At 50.7% G+C, this 13,396-nt stretch overlaps 5 protein-coding genes across 5 annotated transcripts; 2 read left to right on the top strand and 3 right to left on the bottom strand.

The window, feature by feature from the left end:
• The first annotated feature begins 294 nt into the window (after positions 1–294).
• On the top strand, positions 295–1,532 carry BDP81DRAFT_435614 (uncharacterized protein). The gene has a single exon (XM_060591068.1). The coding sequence runs from the start codon at positions 404–406 to the stop codon at positions 1,436–1,438; it is 1,035 nt and encodes a 344-aa protein (XP_060441341.1). The 5' UTR covers positions 295–403; the 3' UTR covers positions 1,439–1,532.
• BDP81DRAFT_328144 (uncharacterized protein) lies at positions 1,522–3,618 on the bottom strand (the record flags this gene model as incomplete). Its single annotated transcript, XM_060585190.1, has 8 exons — positions 1,522–1,785; positions 1,846–1,933; positions 1,993–2,132; positions 2,194–2,265; positions 2,369–2,568; positions 2,632–2,746; positions 2,819–3,225; positions 3,279–3,618. Coding segments are annotated over 8 exons (1,626 nt in total), but the record flags the coding sequence as incomplete, so codon positions are not given.
• Positions 3,619–4,755: 1,137 nt separating this feature from the next.
• On the top strand, positions 4,756–8,826 carry BDP81DRAFT_498808 (chitinase; the record flags this gene model as incomplete). The annotated part of the gene is made up of 7 exons (XM_060595470.1): positions 4,756–4,884; positions 4,943–5,219; positions 5,397–5,560; positions 5,620–5,741; positions 5,803–7,131; positions 7,185–7,986; positions 8,058–8,826. The coding sequence occupies 7 exons, from the start codon at positions 4,756–4,758 to the stop codon at positions 8,679–8,681; spliced, it is 3,447 nt and encodes a 1,148-aa protein (XP_060441339.1). The 3' UTR covers positions 8,682–8,826.
• A 186-nt stretch (positions 8,827–9,012) lies between these two features.
• BDP81DRAFT_474310 (uncharacterized protein) lies at positions 9,013–11,177 on the bottom strand (the record flags this gene model as incomplete). Its single annotated transcript, XM_060594684.1, has 7 exons — positions 10,529–11,177; positions 10,443–10,462; positions 10,340–10,376; positions 10,219–10,286; positions 9,405–10,147; positions 9,135–9,345; positions 9,013–9,096 (listed from the first exon to the last, which is right to left on the bottom strand). The coding sequence occupies exons 1-7, from the start codon at positions 10,713–10,715 to the stop codon at positions 9,013–9,015; spliced, it is 1,350 nt and encodes a 449-aa protein (XP_060441338.1). The 5' UTR covers positions 10,716–11,177.
• An 840-nt stretch (positions 11,178–12,017) lies between these two features.
• BDP81DRAFT_95591 (uncharacterized protein) lies at positions 12,018–12,469 on the bottom strand. The gene has a single exon (XM_060596524.1). It carries the CDS (start codon positions 12,362–12,364, stop codon positions 12,068–12,070), a length of 297 nt encoding a protein of 98 aa, XP_060441337.1. The 5' UTR covers positions 12,365–12,469; the 3' UTR covers positions 12,018–12,067.
• Between the last annotated feature and the right edge of the window lie 927 nt (positions 12,470–13,396).

Genomic DNA, 13,396 nt, shown 5'->3' with positions numbered 1-13,396 from the left:
TGGGGAGAAAGAGCTGTTCCTCCAACCGATCATCGGATGTCTCATCGGCACCAGGGCTAGACTCATTGAGACCGGAAGTGTGATGCAATTTTTGACGTGAAGAGTGAGACTGCATGTATTTGACACAATCTCGTAGGACTTTGAGTGAGAAGTGAAGTGACGAGTGAGTGAGACTCTATCGATCAGGGGCTGATGTCTTGGGGTACGTACCGCCCTTATGTAATGGTGTAAGTAAGGGACGGGAAGGTGCATGTCATCGGAGGGGTTCCTTCCTGGTCCAAACATCAGCTCGATTAAAGTTGTTCACCAGCTTGTCATCTAGATCTTACACGAGAATTCCATGCCCATACCTTCACCTTTTCATCAGCGGACGCAAGTTTGAGAGAATCAATCCGAAAACGAGATGCCGCGCCCAAGCTTTGCCGAGGAGGCACCAGAGGCAGATACGCCCCAGGTTGTCACGCCCACCAACCAACCAATCTACTCGGATGCATCAAGTTCCTACTGGCCACCAGGCTGGAACTACGATCGCTACCGCCATGCTACGCCGGATGATGTTGCCTCTCTCGACGTGGATGAACTGCTGAAGATGCAGGCTGGACTGCGGGACGTGCTTGGAGAAGAAGGAGTGGGGCAATTGGCGATGCACGTCTTCGAGGAGCAACAACGCGATGCTGAAAGATCTACCGCGGATTCGACCACAGAGACGGCCAAGAAGACGGAAGCCGATTACATCCCCTCGAACTGGTTGAAGCACTGGAAGAAGCGCCACGAAGGTCAGACGTGGGGAATGGTGGCCTTTCGAACGGCCTGCTACGACGATCAGGAACGATGGGAGACTTTCGCCAAGCAGGTTCACAGAATCGTTGAGCTTGCTTTCCAGAGGGATGCCGACGGGATTGATATTCCAGAGTACTTCAAGGATGCCGAATCAAAGTTTGAGATACGATGGGTCGAAGATCCTGCCTTAGCCAGCGCTCCTGCCGAAGATCTGCGCGACAGGTTCGACGCCATGAAATCTGACCTCCCAGCCGGTCTGTCAGAGAAGGTGTTCCTTGTCGCTTCTTTGGATGTAGTAGCGTCTGTGCTGGATCTGGGTGAGGGCGACCGGCCGACGACCAAGTCCAAGTGGTGGCGGACAGCGGCACCGTTCTTCATCGCGGTTGCTGCAGACACGGACCCAGGTTTGGAGGAGGGTCACGAAGATAGGGAGTGGTTCAAGCCAATCTTCAAAGTTGCCGCAGAAACGATTGTCGAAGAATTCTGGTGGCTTCTTGACTCGGACATCATGCCATTGAGAAGGATCACGAGAAGTGTCAGGGGCTTGGATAGTCTTGCGGACCCAGATGGAGGTGCATCTGGGAGCGAGGACTTGGAAGATATCTGGTGGTCTACGGCACCGTCTCCGGAAAGAATGCGGAAGCGTCGCAGAGTCTAGGCAGAATTCGATTCTTGGGAAGCGCACGGCTAAGAGGTACGAGATGTAAGGGATAGCCTCTGTACTAGTAAAGAAGAAAGTCTTTACAACTCCATTTTCTCTGACAATCCCATTGCCCTTCTCAGTCTTGGAGAGTCCACACCAGGCCACCCAATAGCAACACCTCCGCCCTCGGTCCTAGGCACCCCCGTCTCAACAGGTCCGACTCCATTCCTTCGATAGTGAGCTACCTCGTTGAGGTCAGACTGGCTGCTGACATCATCAGTCGCCCGTGCTGCCAGGGAAGCAGCGCCGTGGACACAGTATGCTACCCCCAGCTGCAGATTGGAGCAGTCACTTGCGATTGCCTAACGACTTCTTCTTAGCCACTATCACTATCAATGATCTCAAGTGCAGTCTCGACTTACAGGGTTCCATCCACGAAACTGCTCGAAGGAAATTCCGAACTTATCCTGCACTTTGGCGCAGTAGTCTCCGGACTGAATCACGTACCACCTGGAGGGAAAAGTGAGTCTTGGATATCTCCGTTGCAGCAAAACAAACAAAAGACTTACTCATAGCACTTGTCTGTTGTTCCAGGAGGTGTAGACGTTGGAGCCGGGACGGTGGTTGAAGTCGCTGTGGTGTTCCAGTCTTGGGTAGGCAGCACGCAATAGAACACATTGGCCTGTAAGTTGGTGCAGCCAACGTTGATCTGTGTCCCGTTGTTGGTAGAGTTCTGACCTTTTGGGCATTTGGATTATTGACCAACTCACCTGGGGATTCATCCCACGGAATAGATCCAACGAAACTGTCTGGTTCAAGGCCACAAGCTCACAATAGTCGCCCTACGCCAATGCACAATTAGTCACTTCGTGTCAAAAGACACTTCAGCCTCGAGGACCAAATTGACTGCGTCGCTTTACAGTTGCACGGCCTAGAAATACATACCAGCTGAACCTTGTAGTACTTGCCACACTTGGTGGTGGTTCCACTCGCGACAGGCGCTGGTCTATCAGCCGTAGCGGTCGCATAGACCGCAGTCTTAGTTACAGTTGCACCTGGGATCGTGGTGAAGTTGAGAACACCACCTGGAGGTCCAACGCAGATATTCTGGCCTGCGATCAAGTTGGTGCAGTAACTATCAACAGCTGGTTTGGCGGTCAGAAAGGAACGAATGAACCGGCATCGTTTCCAGCAAATTGAGGACTTACTTGGATTCCAAGCGATGACTTGCTGGTAGGTCGTATTGAACTGCGTGGCGACCTTCAAACAATTGTCGCCGGTTTGAACCACGTAGCTAGCGCAACTCGGCGGGAGGCAGAGGCTCTACAACTCGCCGATATCAGCCAAACGGGGTCCTAGCAACAATCACCAGCACGGGAAAAGACGAGAACTTACTTGACCGGCAAAGATGTTCGTGCAGTCCATCCGCAGGCTGTTCAGTGTGATCAACGAGCCTGTGGAAACGCCGCTCTTCTTCGAGATATCAATACAATTGTCACCGGCAGCCACCGTGTACGTACGGCCTGCAACACAAACTGCAGTCGCATAACCGGGCGGAGCATAGTTCCCCAGTGAAGTCACATTCGTCTTCAGTGTCTGAGTTGATGTTGGGAGACTAAGACTGCATTTTGACTGAATAGCGGCCCAAGCTTGAGCCATCTCAGGGTCGTAGTTAGAGTAGGGGGTTGACTGTTGGTGGCGGAATAGGTTCACCAGACACTCGGAGCAGAGCTGGGCAGTTGAGTATCCGCCGAGCAGATCTGCTGGGCTTGTGGCATCACCGAGAACTCGTTCGAGATACTCTATCAAATGTCAGATTACAGATTCGAAAGCCATGACAGGAGATCATACTTACGAGTACAATATTCCCCAGTCTTGGAGTCTTTCAGACACATTTGCGTTCGGACAGCAGTAACGGAGTCAACCCAGTAGGTTGACGGATAGCCACTTCTAGGCTGAGGGTCTTTGGCGCATTGTGAAACGACATTGCTCCTGTAAGTCGCCAATGCAGGAGAGCATTCGGATCTACAAAGAACGCCCATGACAGTCTCGTTGAGTACTGTGTGATAGCTGCCACCTCCGAGGAGGTTCAAGAGCTCTCGCGGGCATTCCGGGACGGGGGCTGATAGCGCCAAGTTGCATCCTGACGAAATTCCATCGAAGACGGTGCCAGATTGATTTGCGAAAAAGAAGAACTAACGAAATCGGTCAAAGCTTTGCATTGGATATGCTGTTCTCTGTTATTCTCAGAGTAGTCTGGGAGTAACTCACACTTGGGTCAGCCAATATGGCCAAAGGCCACAAGGAGATAATCAGGCTCAAAGGCAAAATCAACTTCATCTTGAGTTCAACCAAGTTTTGGTGAGTAATGTGCTTTTGTTCGAGCTGCAATCCTCATCTAAGAATTCGAAGATGACCAAGAATAGGAGAACTCGTTCTAAGTAAGTATGGACTAAATTCGGGTTCTTCGGGCATCCGACTTTGCGCATTCACAACCATAGAGTCCGGGTTTTGAGTCTGACTCTGTCATATTGCAAGCTTCTCTTGAGTAAGACATGACATGATATAGTTCCAAGCGGCTGTAAGAAGAGTCAACTGCTGATCGGTGTCTCAAGTCTGTCTCTGCTCCCCGAAGCACAATCATTTGAGTCAATCTGATATGCATGAGCTCACTACCGCACCTAAGTCAACACGCTACGCGCAGAACACCAGCCCACGCAGTTTGATCGACAGTCAAGAAGTGTCTTACTATTAGTGAATGGCGCATGCGACGTCTACTTATGTCGTGAACGGACACGCAGGGTGATAGAAACACCACACTATGAAGCACCTTAACCCAAGTGTCCCTTACTCCATCACACTTGTGGCGCCAAATCAGCGTTGTCAACTTGCACATCAGATGATTTGTGTCGATGGCAAAGTCATTTTGAAATTGCAACCCACATACTGACACAGGTTACAGGTAAGACACAGTCAGCAACTCAGAAAATTACAGAGCATCATGAGAATGGTTCACACTTGCCACGGAACTCACAACAACCTCTGTCTTGATCGACCGCACTGAATCAATTCAAAGAAGGGAGGTTGCAGGTTGATTAAGGTCTAGGTCGATCGTAACTTCCACAAAATCCCACGCAGGTCAGATGTGACAGAGGTTATCTCTAGTCACCATGTGATCTAATTTGCGTCCCCCTTGAAGGACGGGAAAGGCTATGCTGTCAGCCTCTTCTTGAGTTTTCCACGAAGAAACAAAAGAATGCGTTCATCTCGAGAACAGGACGAATTTGCAAGTCTAGGTTACTAGCATCGAAGTTTGTTTATCAATTGTAAGAATGAAACTCTTTAACCCAGCTGTGCTGTTGTTCTGTCTCCTGCTCGTTGCGTCCGGAGTGATAGCCCAGCAGGACTATAGCTGTTCCCCCACCAGGCCATGTAAACTTGGATGCTGTGGTAAGAACAATGTGAGTGGTGCAGACATCCCGATTCAGAAAGAACATCAGTCACTGACGATAGAACCAGGTCTGCGGTCTTGGCCCCAGCTACTGCGCACCTGCGAACTGCACTTCTACTTGCGGTGCCAAAAGCGAGTGTGACCCAGGCTGGGGATCCGCCTGGAGCCAGAGAGACAAGTGCCCCCTCAACGTATGCTGCTCCAAGTTTGGCTTTTGCGGAACTACCAAGGAGTTTTGCGGCGATAAGAAGGTCAAGGCGCCAAGTTGCCCTGGTGGTTCCTCTGCAGGCAAGCGAGTGATCGGCTACTATGAAGGGTGGTCAACAACGAAGGCCTGCAATGGATGTAAGTCCAAATTACCTCTTAAAGAAGCCATTGTGTGCAAAAGGTTCCCTCCAAAGTGATTGCCGTTTAAAGTTATTCTCTTCTAAGAGAACTTACCTTGTACGGTAACTACCTCGTAGAGTAATTGGGAATTACCTTTGACAGTATCAAGCAGACGAGTTGCTGACGTTTGAAAAGTGAACCCGGAGGACGTGCTCTACACGGCCTACACTCATCTCAACTATGCATTTGCCTTCATTGATCCGACCACGTACAAGATTGCAAACATGCAGGATTCCGACTCGAAGTTCATGCCTCGTCTTACAGCGCTGAAGAACTACAACCCTGGGATGGAAGTCTGGGTAAGATTTCGCCTTGTGTTTCTGCACATAAAAAGTCTTCGCTAATATTGAATCAATAGATTGCCATCGGGGGCTGGAGCATGAACGACTCTGATCAGCCTACCAAGCGCACATTTTCTGAACTGGCAGCCTCAAAGGCAAAACAAGATGTGTTCTTCTCATCTCTTCTGTCTTTCATGAAGTAAGTTCTCAAAGCACATTAGATGTGTAATGAGTTCCAACTAACGGTCGACCTCTGCTAGTAAATATGGCTTCGATGGTGTCGACATTGACTGGGAATATCCCGTCGCAGAGGAACGCTCTGGCACACCTGCGGACTATAAGAACTTGGTCACCTTCCTCAAGAATCTCCGAGCTGCACTAGGAAACAAAGGACTCACGATTACACTCCCCGCATCATACTGGTACCTCCAGCACTTCGATCTCAAGAACATCCAGCCATACCTGGACTGGTTCAACATGATGAGCTACGACTTACACGGCACCTGGGATGGCACGAATCCTTACCTGGGACCATACGTCAACAGCCATACAAACTTGACGGAAATCGACCGTGCACTTGAGCTCTTGTGGCGTAATGATGTTGATCCCAAGAAGGTTGTCATGGGCATGGGTTTCTATGGACGCAGCTTCACTCTCTCGAATCCAAGCTGCAAATCTGCTGGCTGTGGGTTCAGCGCCGGCGGTACTCCAGGCAGATGCTCCGCTTCAGCTGGAACATTGATGTTCTCTGAAATTCAAGAGATCATCGACAAAGGCGGTGCTCAAGTAACGACGGACAAGACAGCCGCTGTCAAGATTGTCACTTGGGGCGGTAACCAGTGGGTCTCGTACGACGATGAGGAGACGCTCAAGTTGAAGATGGACTACGCAAACGGCAAGTGTCTTGGAGGCGTCATGGTCTGGGCTGCATCAACAGATGACGCCAAAGGAACTGCCATCAAAGCTCTCGCAAAGGCTTCAGGCCGAACCGACTTGTCGAAATCTCTCTTTGCCAAAGCAGTCAACAGCGACCCCAGCCAGTGTGTCTGGGGCGAGTGCGGCGTATCGTGTCCATCTGGTCTCGTCCCTGTCGAGAGTTCGGGCAGCAACGCCAGTCCACTGGGCATCGAGCTGGGATGCAATCAAGGAAAGCGCAACTTTTGCTGTCCTTCGAAGAATCCACCGACCTGTAAGTGGAAGGGGAGTCCCAAGTTCTGTGGCGCGCTCGCGAAGAACCGATGCAGCGGCAAAGAGATCGAGATTGCCGCCAGCACAGACGGATGCTGGACTGGACACAAGTCTTTGTGTTGCACCAAGACTGATTCGACGAGCACTCTTGACTCTTGCGAGTGGCTTGGAGCTGCCCCCTTCTGCTCGGCTGGTGCGACTTTCGGGTCCATCCTTGGACTCGGCACAACACCTGTTGCTGGAGCATTTTCTTTCCTTTCCTACGGCTGTCCCAACAAGGACAAGCCCAAGGAGCTTACTACTGGGAAGCAAGGAGAGGGTGGGCAGCAGACGTGTGCCTACAACGGAGGTTTCAAGAGCTATTGCTGCAAAGATCCCGTGCCCTGGAAAGAGTGCAAATGGCAAGTATTCTTCGACGAACTTCTACCAGGGGCTTTGACTGACTGCCCTTTAGGAGATCTGGAAACACTGCCTGGGTTCAATGGAAGCAAATATTGTCTGGCCCTCTCGCCAATCTCTTTTTCGACTTTTCGACAGACTGCAAGACCGGCTGCGAGAATGGAGAGGTGACCGTTGCAACTGATGGCTTTGGCTGTCGCTCCGGTACATATTCGTACTTCTGCTGTGGCAACCCCAATACGCCGGTCGAGCCCAAGCTACCGGAAATTAGTCTATGTCCCAGTCCTGCAAACTTGCCGGAACTGTCTACGACGCCAGAGGGTGGCTCGAGCCCCAAGAATGTGTTCAAAGAAGGCGATATCTTTGATAATAGCTGCATACTACCACTGACTAACAAGAGACGACACATGATACGGGCAGCTCGTCCGCATCAGAGAGGATTCGACAGCAATGATACAGGCTCGGAGGAGGCAGAGCATCCAGCTCTCGCTGGCATGGATACATCTGACCTCTTCGGCAGATCGCTGGAGAAGCGCGGTGCCAGAGATGTGGCAATGAAATTGTGTGCACCCGGCAAGCAGAGCAGCAGCATCTACACTCAGAACTACCCGGGTGCGACCAGCATCATTCGTACTACTGGGAAGGCGTTCACTGTAGCCAAGCAAGGGGTTTGCGCCGCTGTTGGTATCACAGCTTTGACTAATCTTGATCCAAATACCAACTGGGTTACGGAGCACGTTTTCGAAAAGCAGGAGTTCCGCGATGCGGTTGAGTGGATGATGGATGGCAACACTCCAAAAGGCGTCGCTCTCACGGCCGGGAAAGCCCCTTTTACTGGAGTTTTTGATCTCAATGGCGTAGGTTATCCTCTCTGGAATCTTTGAGAAAATAGATTGAGTCAGGTTCGACTAACACGTCAATGATGCAGTTGTTCCAGGATGTCTGGCCTTCGAAAACGTACACCACCCTTACCGTTGTACGCGATTGGGCAGGCAACATAAACGACGCATTCACAGGCCTTCTTGGTCGGACAACAGATCAAGGCCTCAATAATGCAAACATCGTCAACCTTCAGGTATGCGACGCCGATTTCAACCGCTACAAAGAGTTCATCGTCGCCGGAAGTGACTTCATGAGCCAGGCGACGTGGAAGAACTACAGCCCCACAGGCCGCATTGCCATCTTGTCCGATGTAATTGACACCTTTGCGTATCGGAGTGAAGCAAGCGTCATCACCTCGTACCAAAAGACATACGCTTCACTCGCCACACTTTGGGGTGACTTTGGTAGATATGCTCTCAGCAAGGGCGTCAGCTACGACTTTGCTTCCGCGTGGAAGCAGATTGTTCCCGCCAATCTCGAGAGCCAGGTCTCATCTGCTCGGACACTGTTCGAGAGTTATGTCAAGAGCGAACTTGCATTCTGGAAATCGACTGCTGCCGCGACCACGTACTCACCAGTCGTCGTGAAGGAAATGACAGACAAACTGACGGACTGGCAGGGGAAGGTGACGACACTGATTGCGCTCCCTATAAGCAAGATGACGGCTTGATTTGGTGGAGAATCATGTGTGCTTCTTGCATTTTCTTGTAATAGTTTGTAGACGAATGGAACGCCATTCCATGAGAAGGGTCGATCTAACCTGCTAAGTCTTGGTATCTCGCAACGTAAAACTCGCTCCTGCCTACTTCACTACCAGGTAGGCACCTCGTCATGATGTGCACCGAGTAATATCCGAATGATCCAAGTACGCTGCTGATGCCGCAGAACATGGGCCTTAGCCCAATTCTGTTATTGTCTCCATGAAGCCCACGGAACCTTCCCGGGCCCAATCCGGAGATCCAGGTTCTGAGAAAAGTGACGCGGTGACTTTTGTATACCACTCATCCGACCAAATGCCTCTTTCCACGTCTCCTTGTCCGGCCAAGGTTACTCGGCTCATTCTTTCGATAGGAAATATGGAATCCCTATGTTTAGGTGCCATGCCCTCTGTACTAGTGCTTACAAGCACAGGCCCAGTCGTCCCGGTGGTATTGACTGCCGTTAAATTTTGCGTTTGCAGCTTGCTGCCCATGAGAAATTTGAGCTCAAAGTACTTTTTGCTGCTTTGGCCGGTGTTGCGACTCGCTTCTGCCGAACCGCTAAATCCGCGCATGAACAAGATGTTGATTGCTGGAAGACAGGCGCAGATCATGCCTATGCTCACTTCCGCAGTCCTAATGATATTTCGGCATTAGTGACTAGTCCAACATAACAGTGAAGTAGACGGCCTCACCCAAGTAGATTGAAACGGATGAAGTCAACGGGTTCATCATCGGACTTTTGCAGTTGAATCACGAGAATCATCCGAACAATGCTAGCTGCGGTAGCGACGCCCCCTGCGCTGAGCATGAGGATAACTGTTGGTATCACAGGCGTGATACATTTCCTCATGAGGGTGTATCTTCGGCAACAATCACGTCGATGTCCGTGATAATTGCTGTTGTTGTTCTTCCTATTTACATTGTGGGCAGGGGCCGATCGAAGTAGGTGGAGACGGCCTGGGTGGTTGCCCCACCTTAACCGGCCGTGATGACTAAGCCGGTTGTCCCACTTCGCCCAGGGCAGGCGCCAGCCAGCCCACGATACCTGCCCATTGCTCCTTATCAGCCTTGCCGTTCCGACAATAACCTTTAGTCGTTTTGTCCATGACATTCGCAGACTCAAAGCCACTGGTATCGGAAGACATAATACCGCAGTGTCCGTGATGGCGCTTATGGCAGTATCTGCAACAAAGATTGCCCGCTGGTTCAAGCAGGTAGCGTTGAGCGTGGAGTCCCAGTAGCCTGCAATTGGATGGCGGATGAACGTTTTGAGAAAAAGGACCGGCACATAATATCCAGTCATGAACACTATGACGGCGTATGTGCCGATTATGGTCTTCTTGTTCAGCCTGAAGACTCTGATCACGATGGGCAGCAACGCGAGTTTCGTGAAATAGGAATTTGGGCCGTAGACAAGCGTGTCCGCGTATAACCCCTGTGACGGTATTAGCACGCGAATTCGGAACCAGTTGACTGCGGCCACTAATGTTGAAGAGAAGTACTTACCTTCAAGAACCCAACGAAATTGTCCTTTGAGATTTCATAGAGGTGGAAACCACCTTCATAACGATGCACTGGGAAATGATTAGCCGCCATGTGAAGACCTCAATTGCCCATCATTACTTACTCACGAGCCCCGTCGAACTGTAGCCGATCGACAGTATCTACCGACTTATCAGCACATGCGTTGACTTCAATGGGGTGACCAATCTAGCCACTCATTTACTTACCCAGGGGACAACTGCCATCCCTAGAACCGCCAGCTTCCAAAATTGATAGCAGAGGGCCCCAGAGAGTCCTAGTCAAGAATACTTACAATCATCCAAATAGAATGGCGGCGCGATGAGCGTTTTCGCATAAATGCGCAGCATCATAAAGATACTGACGGACACAATCGAAAGAATTTGCGACACCAAATTGATCGTATGCAATACATCTTGCGGGTGCTGAAAATCTGGCACTACGCCTTCCGGCGGGGGGGCCGCCCCCTCCTTGTCAGACATCTCGCATCGGCGACCGGGAAATGTGGGCAAACCGGCGGGGTAGGTCGGCGGGGTCGGCTCGGTGCGGGGCAAGTCATAGTCTCCCCGTAGATGATCAGTCTTTTATTCGGAAGGACGCTGCCAAACTTGCCTCCGACTCAACGTGTGAGAGCCAGTAGTGCATCCACAGCATGTTATTGTGATTAGTAGGAACAATCCTCCGCGGAGATGTCACTGGAGGGGAGCTTCTCGTATATACTTGCCGCAGAACGTCATACTTGTGATGATGTGCCCCGGGAGAAACTATAGTCGAGCCCAGAACTCTGGGAACAATCAGCCTTGACCATGTTCGGAGGGCCAAACTCTGATAGCTAAGCTAAAACGTGGATTCATGGTTGGTTCATGGAAAAATCGGCAGCTATGACGCCCGCACTCTGGAGAGGTTTATGCATAGAAGAAGTGTGTTTTCGATGGACGGGGGAAGCTTCCTCGGCAGATGGAATGTTTAGGGGCTGCTAACCAAAAAGATAACTATTCCAGCCTCATAATCGGAGAAAAGATTGAGGGAAAAGGTTACTTTGAGCCGTGCCCTCTGCGAAGTGGCGCGTCTTTGAGGCATATGCGACACACCTGCCTATCAAAGCTGGATGTTCAACTTCAATTGATCATCGGGTAATGAAGTCCGTCCCTCCAGTCAATCCGTTTTCAGGATTGACCCGTCTGGAATTGACTCGCGAACATAGATGTTGCGCTACATTTTCTTCCAGAGAGAATCAGTGCATGCCCAAGTCATGCGACGAAATCGCTACAACTAGCCTTTTCAGGCACTGTGATTGAATGCCACCCGACCCGATAGGGTGTGATGTCTCGAGACTGACTCAAAGACTATTGAGAGCTGTGCTATCGAGCTGATAGGATACGCCAGGGCCAGGGTTCGCGGGGTAGCTGAGCACGGAAGCAGGTGCTCGTATCTTCACAAGCAATCCCAGCTTCGCGTTGCGACACGTGGATGGATTGGGCAGTTGGACGTAACGGTCTCTTGATACGCAACATTTGTCCCGAATCATAAAATGGCACTTTGATCCCGTAGTCTCAAAGCGACCTTCAGTCAAGGTCAACCATGCCAGGTGCCACGCCGAAACGAAGTGGACGTTTCTCAATGTGGGAACTCACTTCTAGAAGCATTGGAACATTGCTCTACCCTTAGTACCCTCGAATTTTGGACTTATTTACTGATAGAACATGGAGGCATATCGAAAGTAGTCAACTGTTAGTGCCGATTTACCTCAGCGGGAAGGACCCGGTGACTTGCAGTCACACCCGACGGCTCTGCGAAACTTGAAAGCTGAAGCACCCGAAAGCTTGACACATGCTCAACAATCTGTTAAATTCTCACCAAAGGCCATATGAAGTAGTGACCATCCTTGGATTCTTGATACCATTCTGACTTTCAAATACACGGATCCGCCCGGAGAGGGGTGTGGGAGAGTCGGTTGCCATGCCCAATTCGTGCGCATAACCTGAAGATAGAGTTTTGTCTCTGGCCTGACTTCCGTGACATGGCAACTTGAATAGGCGAGAATTGCCCCGAATAGACATTGAGTCAGGACGATTTTGCACCTGCGCACTGCCGGTCTCCAAAGTCTTCCGATATCGACTCTTCCTCCCATAGCTAGGACAGATGTAGCAGTTCGGCTTGAGTACGTTTGTCTGTCTTCATCTCACTCCTGTGCGTGAGATGCAGATGACGAGCGGTGGCACGGACGGTAGCACGGTAGCTTGGCAGCTCCAGATATCCGTCCAAAGAATTAACCTGACCCCGCAAGCAGCGGGGAAAGAGATGTGCTGTATTAAGTGGGTTGTTGTCAAGCAGCTACGGAGTATTTCCATCGATTGGATGTCTTTGTGGCCACTTGTCAGTTGCTGTGAGTGATCTTTGGCTTTATTCCCCCCGGGTCACGATGATTCCGCCTAGCCGATGCTGCAGCCATACCTCGTAAGTGTCGACATGCTTTTGACGCCCTAAGCCTCAATGCAAAAATTGACTATGCCTAGTCAGCAAATTCATAACACTAGCCTTGATGCAACTGTCACAGAGGGTCATCTCTTGTAGTCTTAGTGATGTGCATGCCGGAAAGATCGATTTGATTTCCCAGGCATCTAGACCATTGCTACATTAAATGAGAGACGCTTCTGGATGACAGGAACACATCCCTGACTCCCGTGATGTACCACTTGTAGCCGCATAGATTTTGCGTCGAGCAACGATATACGGACTGAACGACTAAAGTACTAGACCTATGGGAGTTGCTATGCTTTATGTGTAGTCTGAAGGACGCAAGGGGTAAGTAACATTGAAGTCTTTGTGGGTACGTCACCGAGCATATGCATGCGGCCTACGGGTTGTCACACCAGCAACCATCGCAAAACAGCCTCACTTGAGGAACGGTGACCAAGGGACCGGGGACGTTGCAGACCCCTCGACCGCCTCGCCACGCCAGCCGCAGTAATAAAGCTTCATTTGCAGTCTCAGGTGAGGGGGTATCTGCAATGTGTTGCTTTTGGCAGTTACACTTGATTGCTGTGAAGCTCAACACCATAGCAGCTGCAATTGTCATGTCTTCATTTCCCAACTGCAGTAGCCCCTTTCCGATGCCAGCCTGTGTTGGAAGAAACTGTCACCTCGTCGGTCTGGCAACAAA

Source organism: Colletotrichum phormii, assembly GCF_030913505.1.
Source record: "Colletotrichum phormii strain CBS 102054 chromosome Unknown BDP81scaffold_20, whole genome shotgun sequence".
Taxonomy (NCBI): Eukaryota; Fungi; Ascomycota; class Sordariomycetes; order Glomerellales; family Glomerellaceae; genus Colletotrichum; species Colletotrichum phormii.
Note: the sequence above shows the minus strand (reverse complement) of the source record. Positions and strands in the feature narration are given on the sequence as shown.